At 33.4% G+C, this 11,904-nt stretch overlaps 1 protein-coding gene across 1 annotated transcript in view; it reads left to right on the top strand.

Moving 5' to 3' along the window:
- The first annotated feature begins 5,516 nt into the window (after window positions 1-5,516).
- Window positions 5,517-11,904, top strand: part of ths (thisbe) — a 413,933-nt gene continuing 407,545 nt past the window's right edge. Inside the window, exon 1 of the mRNA XM_069821756.1 lies at window positions 5,517-5,950. Within this exon, the coding sequence (XP_069677857.1) occupies window positions 5,931-5,950 (20 nt within the window). The 5' untranslated portion in view covers window positions 5,517-5,930. The remainder of the gene's footprint in view (window positions 5,951-11,904) is intronic.

The following is an 11,904-nucleotide window of genomic DNA, read 5'->3' as shown; positions in this document are numbered from 1 at the left end:
AAAAAAGAAAAAATAACAGGCAGCTGTTTAGGGCGGCAGCACTTTTATGAAGGCGGCTGCAATGGAAAGATACGTAACAATGGCTCAGGTTTGATGGCAAAATTAGTATCGGGTTGAATTGTGAAAGGACAACATAATTTTGGTTATAGTTTCGTGTCATTGCGTCTTTCATCTCGCATATCAACTGACTATCTGCCTGATGACCCTTCAGTCAAGACTCTGAAGGATTGATTATTCAAGACTTCTGTACCTAGCACCAACAATGACTCGTAATATTTATGATTTTTTGCAACTTGTACAGTACTTTGGAAATATTCTGTTTATGCTGACGTTATCGAGTGTTAATAACACTATGCGTCTATGAACACTGATTTTTCTTATATTAATTTCGAGATTAGTAGATAGTTGTTTGATCCTTCTGATTCATTTAACATCCAACTAAAATAAGAAAAATCTACAGGGTTCATGACATCGGAAATTTCCTAACGACATAGTTAATAATATCAATAGCTGTTTTTTTAGGGTCCTGGGTTCGATTTCTGTTGCCGGAACGAATTTTTCTCTGCTAATAAGTATCAATAGTTGCCCTGAAATTCACTTTTCTGGACGTTTCGAAACTACTTGCAGTATCTACTATAGCGGCATAACTATTGTATGAATTCTCAAACGACTCTGTAAAGATTGAAATAAATTGCGACAATGTTTGTCTTTGCCTAAAGACGTCAGATTACTAATTACGTAAATGTTAAGGACTACGGTAACCATCAACATGGAACTAAAATCGATAAATAATGTGATCAATAAACGCAAGTACTAGTGTACGAACTTCGTTTTGAAGGCGGGACGCGAGACCAATATAGGATTCTCGTACCAATATAGAAATTCTCGTATACCTAATATCATCATTAATAATAATAATAATAATAATAATAATAATAATAATAATAATAATAATAATAATAATAATGTCGTTATTCCTCATGTAAGAACAACAGACCTCCAGTTCAACAACTTGCTTTCAAGAAATAACATAGTAATCTAGGCGTTGACTGTACTTGGAATGCTGTATTATTATATACAGGAGCATACGCAAGAGTGTTACCGGGTTTGAACCCCCGGCCTCGAACTTTTTGAAAAAAAAAAAAAAAAACATATTTAGATGTATTTTTTTATCCATAATCGTTTCCCCTTCTCTAATTTTTCACTGTCAGAGTAACAAAATCTACATCGATATAAGGCGTAGTCCTCCTACCTCTCCTTCAATATCTTCGGTCGGCGGGAAAAGGCACATAAGTAAAAAAAAAGTCGATTTTTCTGTTGTACCTAATCACATAAGTCTAGTATTTTATTTTTGAAATAATAAAATTTATTGTATTTTAAATTGAAAAGGGTTTTACTTTAACCAACATACATGATTTTCATTATTATACTTACATTCAGTTAAGAGTAAATTAAAAAGAAAGTATCTCCTGATTTTCTTTTTAACTTATGTGCCTTTTCCCGCCGACTAAAAATATAATCCCTGTGCTTGGTGCTGCAGCACGTTCGAATTATAACTGTGCTGTCTTTATTATTGAGAGACCTACCGCCTAGTACCGACCTTGTAATAAAACGAAACTGACACAGTATGAAATTTAACTTGTGAAACATGTTGGAAAGGTTGTTTTGACAGTTCTGCAGGGCAGTGTTAAATATTGTGCATTGTCGATTTTAAACTCGTTTTAAGAGCGGTATTCACCCGTTCGTTAGTTTGAGTTCTGACTATTGTGAAACTTTCGTTTAACGTTTTGTGCATTTGACAGTTCATATTTTTAATATAAACTTCACATTATCATTCCGGATTCTTTAATCTGTCTAAGTAACCGTAAAGCTCAATTGTTTAATTTTCTAGCAAGAAGCCGCATTGTGTTTCTCGCGAGGTTAGTGAAAATTTCACATTGGCAAATAATTCTTCGCAGCGTGACGATGTTGTCACGTTCTTCCCTAAAACTTCCCCTGTGAAAACTCAGTTGGTGATAATAATAATATTAATAATAATAATAATAATAATAATAATAATAATAATAATAATAGTAAACAAAATTTAAAATATCGGTAATGTAAATTATAAACAATTTTATATCGACCCCCTTTCTGCGTACGCCACTTATTATTATTATTATTATTATTATATATATATATATATATATATATATATATATATAAATCGAATGCAATCACAGAAACATGCAATATGTCACGGATTGGAAAAAGGCCTATACATTGTTAAAGTAATTAACCTGCTAGCCCTACAGTATAACTTATTGTTTTAAGATTGTATCATGTTGGAAATCTATTGCTTTTACACGGGGGAACATGACAATTATAGAAAATAGGAAGTTTCACTTATCAATAACATTATACCAGGCCTATTCCTGTGTGAACTTTCTTAAAAAGAATACCGTAATACCTATTGGTTTCGGAGATAAACTTTATAGTTAAATCGATTGTTCTTCTTCTCACTTTATTTATAGATCTCCTATTCAGTGTCCGAATTTTAACGTCTTTGTTAAGTCTTATTATTCAATATCTTTACATAATAATAACTTAATAACAGTAAGTTCAGGCATATGCAAATAATTTTATAATCAGTAAATTACTGTCAAAAACACAAGATGTATAATGAGACGAGTGATAAATAAACGCCTGTACTTCACTCAGACCCATAAATCCTTGACGATTGTTGACTAAAGAAAATTTACACATTTTGTGCTTTCATAATGCCCGACAAGCCTTACAAAGATTATCGTTTTGACCTTATCGATTGTTGAGCTTAAACTTTGAACCGAACACCGTGCCGCTATGTTTCAACAACCAATTCCACATCTAATGAAATTATCTGGAATTACCAGTTCTTGTTGGTACAATAATTTATTAATAATTATGCTATCATTTGTGTCTCTCACTTTATTGAAAAAAAAAAGTACAGAGGGAGATGAAGAGAGAGGGATAATGCTGCGTGGCTACCCAGAATGGTACATCATACAGTTCATTCGTATATTCATTCATGGTTTCCCGCCCATGGGCAGGTTCTTCACTACAAACCCAGCATTCTTCATAAGTCAATTGTACAAAAAGATAAGAGTAAACTATCATAGACATATTTTGAAAACTTGGCTAGTAATCATATTATTTGACACTATTGGGAATAAATTATTATTATTATTATTATTATTATTATTATTAATATTATTATTATTATTATTATTATTATTATTATTATTATTATTATTTGTTTAGTCAACTGTCCGAAGGCAGGTTTGAAAATCACAAGTGATTCCAAGAAGGCACCACTTATGAGGCAACTAGGCCAGGAGATAATAGGGTAGTGTGGCCAGTTCCTTTCCCCTCCATTGCATACATCGTCGATTAGCTACATATTACACTAATCAGACTACAGATGTAAGCAAACATTTGTTCTTCCTCTGAGACCATATCGTCAAGTGAGATGGCCCTACAGTCTGATAATAGATGTATTGTACATATTAACCAGAACCTCAATCAGAAGATATTATTATTATTATTATTATTATTATTATTATTATTATTATTATTATATTTAAAATACAGTGAAATCTCGATACAACGAAACCACGTGGACCAGAAAAATATTGTTGTAGAGAGATTTATTATGTCGAGAATTTACAAAAAAAAAAGCATGCTATTTGGAAGGTACACTGTTTAAGGAACCACTCCTCTAATTGATGTACCGTAAAATGGAGTGAATGAAGGGATGAATAGGGACGAATATTTACTATTTTTTATTTCTTTATAACAAAGAGTAAATAATATAATAATAATAAGAGTATTTATGTTTTTATTCGTTAAGAGTGAACAAATAAACACATATTATTATATTTAGTTCCTGAAGAAAGAAATAAAAAAATAGTAAAAATTCGTCTCTATTTACCCCTGCGTCCTTATTCATCCCGTTTTACGGTACATTAATTATTTAAGAATTTATAGTATTTAATAAATTGTGATGAATACTAGAATTTGACAGCATAAAAAACAAAATATTATAGACCAAAATAATACAATTGTATTTTGACATTACATTAACGGAATTGATGCTGGGACTACAATACTTTAACAGTATAGAGAGTTGTTGTTCGTTTAATCAACTGTCCGAAGACAGGTCTGGACTTCACAAGTGATATCAACATGGCACCACTTATGAGGCAACTAGGCCAGGAGTTAATTGGGTACAGTGGCCAGTTTCTTTCCTCCTCCATTGCATACATCGCCGATTAGCTACATATTTCACTAATTAGACTTCAATCAATCATCAATCAAACTCCTGTATCTCCTCATGAGGAGCATAGGATATTCACAAAGTGCCTCTATCGGACCCTACTTGTAGCCAACTTCTTCACTTCGCTCCATGTTTTCCCCTCCCTAGCAATTTCCTCCAAAACTGTTCTCTTCCATGTATTTTTTGGCCATCCTCTTGTTCTACTACCCTGGGGTTCTAATCCAAAGCCATTCTTTCTACTGCTCCATCTTCTTTCCTGATTGTGTACCCTATCCAATTCCACTTTCGTCTTTTGATTTCTATTGTGATTTCTGTCTGATTTGTTATCTTCCCTATCTGGCCATCTAATTTTTAAAATTCTTCGTAAACATCTAGTATTAACAAATGTTTGCAGTTTATTTGGCGGCCGGGTAGCTCAGTTGGTAGAGCAGCTGGCTACGGACTGGAAGGTTCGGGGTTCGATCGCAGATGGTGACAGGATTTTTTCTCGTTGCCAAACTTTCAGAACGGCCCCGAGGTTCACTCAGCCTCCTATAAAATTGAGTACCGGGTCTTTCCCGGGGGTAAAAGGCGGTCAGAGCGTGTTGCCGACCACACCACCTCGTTCTAGTGCCGAGGTCATGGAAAGCATGGGGCTCTACCTCCATGACCCCCAAGTGCCTTCATGGCATGATACGGGGATACCTTTACCTTTTTTACCTTTGCAGTTTATTTTGTATAATCAGACTTCAATGGGTATTATTATATCGGTAATCATTGTATGGAGATTTCATTGTAGTAAAAGTTGTATATATAATCAGATTTCATAACTTAAACATTTTCGTATAATTTCAAGAGAAAAATTGCTTCGGGGCCGGGTACCTTTGGCTAAGGACACCAACAGTCTATCGACTGAGCTACATTCTCCTATATGCACGCTGTACGAGAATTCTCGTACGTATACGAACCCTGGATCGGCCGGACGAGCGGATACGAGACCTCTCTACTTCCGGAATAGCCGCCAGAGGTCGGTCTAAATGTTTTTCTTGCAAGATTTGGCGGGAAGACGCGAAATCAGTGTGTGATGCCCAGACTCGTGAAGGTGCGTAATAGAGGTTAATACGGTTTGGTGAAAAGTATTTTTTTGAGTGGAGTTTTGAAGGAGGGTGGGGGGAGGAGGCCCGTGGCTAGTTTCCGCTTGGCTGTTGGCTGACTTGCTCGCAGGCGGTCGGCGGGCCGTCGGTCTCTCACAGTACATTATCAGCATCGGCAGCGCAAAGGTGTGCGTCAGTCGCGGTCTGGCAGTACAGCGCAGCGGTGCGGAGTGGTCGCGCTCAAATTTGTGAAGACGGTGTGCTTACATGTGCCCCCTACCCATGGAGTCCGAAATCTGACTTAATCCGTGTTTTCTGTCTACAGTTCCCTCATTCGATCCTGTGGTGTCCTCGTGTGTAGGTGTGATATTGTATATTTTTTTGTCGTGTTAACCAATTTTCTTACGAAAAAGTGATAACGCAGTGATTTTGTAAAGTGAATTGGTTAGTGATTGTTGTTGTGGACGTGCTGGTGGTGTGACACGGAGGGTTGTGAAGAAGATCATGGTGTTGGATTTAGTGGTCGCTGCTCTCTGTGGCACCACGCGCGTTTGACGTGCTGGATGCTCCTCACTGTGTACACGTAAGTACCGGTCATGGGGATCGTTCCTCGGGACGACCGTAATTTTTTATTTTATTTTCTGTTTCAGTTCAGTGTTTTTATTTACATGGTTTCTTACATATTTCGAATGCCAATATTGCTGGTTATATACTGCAGATCGATATAAACAGACCGACAATTAGGGGTGCGATTTTTTTTTTGGTATTACCGAAATACGCGAATTTTTTTAAACTTAATTATTATATTCGCAAAAAAAGAAAATCTCATCAAGGTATTCTAGAAAATGAATTATGTTTAACCGCGAAATGTAATGATTTCAACAAAATAGCCTCGTCAAGAAATTAGAACCGACACTTGAAAACGTGTTTTTTTACTTTATTTTTCACGAAATACTCGCGGAGAGAGAAATAGAATTAAAAAAAAAAAAGAATTTTCTGTGTCAGCTGTGAACAACGATCCTTCAACGTCTTTACAGAGACTTAAGAGTTAGTTTTGCTTCAACATGTCTTTTGAGTTTTCTGCCTCAAACATTGATAGTTTGGATTTTATACATATAGATATATTGCTGATATTTTATCTGATCGACGAGTTCTTTTGTCATGTTCAAATGTGGAAACTATTCCCAGGCTTTATATTCAAGAGCTGGACAGTTAAGTGATGTAAACCGGTGTTAGGTAGATGTGCTCCTTGGGAATAGATTGAACTCTTCTCGGTTTGTGGAGTGGTCAATATTTTCTTTCAATATGTGTAAACTGACGTTAAGAAATGATTGGAAGTAGGCCTACTTTTGAAGAAAAAATTTTATTTACGTAATTTAATGTTTTATAATATTTAAAGTATCAGGAAATTTGTAAAAATTTAAATTAATAACTGCATTTCTACAAGTTGTACATAATATTAATTTTGTATGCCGTTTCCTAAATGATATTTTCACGAAATATGACTCAAATTATTATATTATTATTTCCACGAAATATTCACCACAATCATGACAAAATAAACACCAAAAAAGATGTAAATAAATCTCCACAAAATCTCATCTCTACCGATAACACTTCAGTTAGGCTCCTAGCGATATTGTATTAATTTTTGTGGGATACTGCTAATAATGTCAGTAACCGTTACATGCCAATAGCTGGTTCTCGTCTGTTCTGTATTCGTACCGTAACTATTGTTAAAATTTGATTGTCTTTTATAGTTTAATTTTTACTTTAACTGCCTCTGAAACATTTTGGCTGTCGATAATTTGTAGAGATAACCTACTAGTTACTCAAATAAATCTGCCAATAAGACCTCATGTACACGAACCATCTTCATTACCCTATCGTGTTAATAGGCCTAATGTAATGTTCTCAGAGCGACTCTAATTTTTTTTATCTTATTTTATAATCCAGTTCATTGTTTTTCATTTCCATGGATTCTTACATATTTCGAATAACATTAACGGTTATACAATAGGTCTAGATCCGTATAAACAGACTGATACGACTTCTATCGGGCTCGCAGAAACATTTTTATTTTTATTTATTTATTTTTTTTTTTTTCGTAGGCTATGCTGCTCAATAATGACTGATCGTTACATGCGCCAATAACTGGTTTTAATCTATTCTATATTCGTGACTATTGTTAAAATTTGTTTGTCCTCCATAATTTAATTTTTATTTTAACGGACCTGGAACATATTGGATGTCGTTAATCTGTACAGATAGCCTTCTTCTTATAACAGTTCTACTAGTAAGACCCAAGTATATGACACCTCTTGTGTTGTCCTAGCGTATTAATAAATTTCATGTCATGGATGCAAACAAGTGCCAGATAAGTATGAAAAGTCTTTAGAATCATTTAATTTCTTGTCGCGTCTTATATCTTCATCTTATGATTTTTTCTGCGAATAGAGTGACGATTTCTTGCTAACGTTTAGTGAATAATACTGTTTTTGTCTCTCGAAAACATTTTTAATGTAAGTAACCATTTTTTTTACATATAACACACTTCTGTCACGGTGTTTGTGTTATATTATTCTGTGTATAACTAGATATCGAATGATTGTAGTATGTGTTACATCGCTGTAAATTTTAATACGCGTTCGCATACTTTGTAACTTCATCTGCTTAAGAATGTGGCAAAATTTAATTTCGCTGTTATGATTTCTGTTTTAGTTATTTCAAAGCAGTTTTTTAAGCCAGACCCTTAATTCTTGTTGTTTATTCTGTCCGCTTTTAATATAGGAACGCATATCAGGCTTTCAAGCCCCCCCCCCCCCATTTCCAGTAATGTTTCCTTACTAGTGCTAGTACAACTGATTTTAATATAGCCTAGTAACTGTTATTGGTACACCTAAATAATCTAATACGTTTTCGAATTATGCAGTCTTATGAATGTACCATAGGTAGTTAAACATTTTGAGTGTTGATAATTTATTTCTCGATATTTTAATTCTCTTAATAGGTCTGCTTATAAAACTTCTCAAAACATCCCACAATATTAAAAATTTATTGCTATGGAGACAACTTATTATCGGATAATTGGTAGCAGTCGTTATATTCGAATAATTTTGGAGCAATGTAATCTCATCTTTAGAAAATAGTGTTTAGCCTACTTAAATCTGTTTTTCTTTTACGTTTTCCTTTATTTATTAATTTCACTGTTATAATTCTCACGTTTAGTGAAATACTGACGGCGCTTTTCGTTTCACAGTGGCCTCCTAACAACAGGTCTGTTGATAAAATCACGAGATAGACTTTCATCTTCTTAGAGGCTAAGAATTTGTTACAGATGGTGCAGTGAATTTTAGCGTACAGTTCACTGTTACATCGTAACTTGTTTATAATTTTTTTTTTCTGGTTGTGTAGGTGATAATTATATAACCTATCTTCCCTATTCCTTATATTACAAACTAGGTATTTAAAATAATTGCAACTCCTGTAAACAAACTGTCCTTTCTAAATCACGGATTCTAGGCTTATTTCAGTCAAAAGTAGGTTAAAATATAGAGTGATAAATAAATATTTGTACTTATTTTCTGAACAATTATAGCCCTACGTCATACGTAACTGTCTACGAATAATATATATCAATATTTACCAGAATTTCATACAACACAATATAACTTTTTCAATACATATCGGTAATTTGTGTTGATTTGTTTCTTCACAATAATTCATACATTCAAACATCTTAGTGAGGAATGAAAAATCTCTCTCTCTTTTTTTTTTTTTTTTTTTTTTTTGGACTTAGAATGTGTTTTACTCAGAGTTCTAGTTGCGTTAATAAGTGTTTTGCACCGTTTTAACAATATTTATTGTGATTACTGTGCATTCCATTATGCTTATCAGTTAGCAATAGTCCGTTCTCTTCAGTGTTCACTGGGCGAGTATAATTGTGACGTCCTCGAAAGTGAAAACGTTTTATCTTCGTGCGTATAATGGAGATTATATGAAGATCGAGATGGTTTTCACATTTTTTTCCTACTGTTTTCCAGTGTTAACTTTAGCTATGTATTGTAGGTCTATCAGCCGTACAAAGGCAGCGCAAATGTTCATTTGAAATTGAAGGTTGAAATGATTAAGCAATATATATATATATAACTTTATCCGTTTATACTGAACTTTAAGTTTGTATTTAAATTTCTTATTTTTGGGAGGGGTGAGAGAATAGGGGGTAACACCAGTAGGGCTACTATAAATCTTGTTTTTACAGTAATATTCTTCCGAAGTAAATTTTTTACTTTCCATTCAGTGTGCCAGTGCTATATCTGTACCACACAGGTAAAGTCTCACAAGTCCAATTTGCCAATTTTGAGGTTATAGCACTACTGAATTCCATAGAGTGAGATCTATTGAAGGTATTACTCTGTTATGTCCTTGGATGACTGATTTCGGATTTAATGCATTTTTTTAAAAGATGAGAGTATATTTTGGATATAATACATGGTAAAACTCACATTAGCTGTGTTTACTCGTATGTGTGTTTTATATTTTACAAGGTACGGTACCAAAATAGTAAGGAATAGGTTTGTAACTTTACCTGGCATGAAAGAAAAAAACGTGAAATTTGACTTTTGCCTGTATTATAAAGTTTACAAAATGGGGGGGGGGGAACGTGAAATTTGGTTTTTGACTGTACTAACCTAAAGTTTATAAGGAAAAAACGTGAAATTTGTTTTTTGCCTGTACTATCCTAAAGTTTATAGACTATAAAAAACGTGAAATTTGTTTTTTTCTTGTACTATCCTAAAGTTTACAGGCTATAAAAAACGTGAAATTTGTTTTTTGCCTGTACTATCCTAAAGTTTACAGGCTATAAAAAACGTGAAATTTGTTTTTTGCTTGTACTATCCTAAAGTTTACAGGCTATAAAAACGTAAAATTTGTTTTTTGCCTGTACTATCCTAAAGTTTACAGGCTATAAAAAACGTGAAATTTGTTTTTTGCCTGTACTATCCAAAAGTTTACAGGCTATAAAAAACGTAAAATTTGTTTTTTGCCTGTACTATCCTAAAGTTTAGAGGCTATAAAAAACGTGAAATTTGTTTTTTGCCTGTACTATCCAAAGTTTATAGACTATAAAAAACGTGAAATTTGTTTTTTGCTTGTACTATCCTAAAGTTTACAGGCTATAAAAAACGTGAAATTTGTTTCTTGCCTGTACTATCCTAAAGTTTATAAAAAACGTGAAATTTGTTTTTTGCCTGTACTGTCCTAAAGTTTATAGGCTATAAAAAACGTGAAATTTGTTTTTTGCCTGTACTGTCCTAAAGTTTATAGACTATAAAAAACGTGAAATTTGTTTTTTGCCTGTACTGTCCTAAAGTTTATAGGCTATAAAAAACGTGAAATTTGTTTTTTGCCTGTACTGTCCTAAAGTTTATAGGCTATAAAAAACGTGAAATTTGTTTTTTGCCTGTACTGTCCTAAAGTTTATAGGCTATAAAAAACGTGAAATTTGTTTTTTGCCTGTACTATCCTAAAGTTTATATAAAACCGTGAAATTTGTTTTTTGCCTGTACTATCCTAAAGTTTATAGGCTATAAAGAACGTGAAATTTGTTTTTTGCCTGTACTATCCTAAAGTTTATAGGCTATAAAAATCGTGAAATTTGTTTTTTGCCTGTACTATCCTAAAGTTTATAAAAAAACGTGAAATTTGTTTTTGCCTGTACTATCCTAAAGCTTAGAGGCTATAAAAAACGTGAATTTGTTTTTTGCCTGTACTATCCTAAAGTTTATAGGCTATAAAAAACGTGAAATTTGTTTTTTTTGGCTGTATCCTAAAGTTTATAAAATGGACTTATCGTATAATACCTCTAATAAAATGGACTTACCTATCGTACAATAGCTCATAGGTACAAATATGTGTTAAACAGCATGTAGGTCTATAGGCTATGCGTATTTGCGACCATAGCTGTAAATTGATATTGAACACTTTTTCCTCTTGGTCTAACTATACTTTTACTGAATTTGTTCTTACAAACCTTATCTCTTTCAACATGTACTTCCCATTTGACCAGCTACTTAAATTTACAACAGATTAAAAAATGAATGGAATTAAGGATAAAGTAACACCGATTTTTAAACATGTAGGCCTATAATTTTTTGTGGTGAAATATGAACATAACGGTACAATAAAAAGCATTTTTCTTTTGTATAATTACTGAGAAGGTGTGTTTGCTAATTTTTATAAACCTAAAGCATATTTGCTTCCGCATTTAAGTATTAGTAGGAATTCATATCTGAGCTGTCATCTAAACTGAAAACAAATTAAGGAAGAAATGAAAGCAGAGTTTGTCGATTTGTGAACATATTGATTTCTGGGCTATTAAACCTAAAACGAAAAATACCCGATGTCTTCATTACATTTACCCAGATTTCTTTTCACGGAACTGTTCACATATTATGGACACATATCGCTATAATTGGCGTAAGCGTAATATTTAAGTTATAAATGGCTTTTAAGGAACCCGGAAGTTCATTACAC

The sequence above is a fragment of the Periplaneta americana genome, chromosome 3, assembly GCF_040183065.1.
Source record: "Periplaneta americana isolate PAMFEO1 chromosome 3, P.americana_PAMFEO1_priV1, whole genome shotgun sequence".
NCBI classification, from domain to species: Eukaryota; Metazoa; Arthropoda; class Insecta; order Blattodea; family Blattidae; genus Periplaneta; species Periplaneta americana.
The sequence above is the reverse complement of the archived record's forward strand: the minus strand, read 5'-3'. Positions and strand labels throughout refer to the sequence as shown.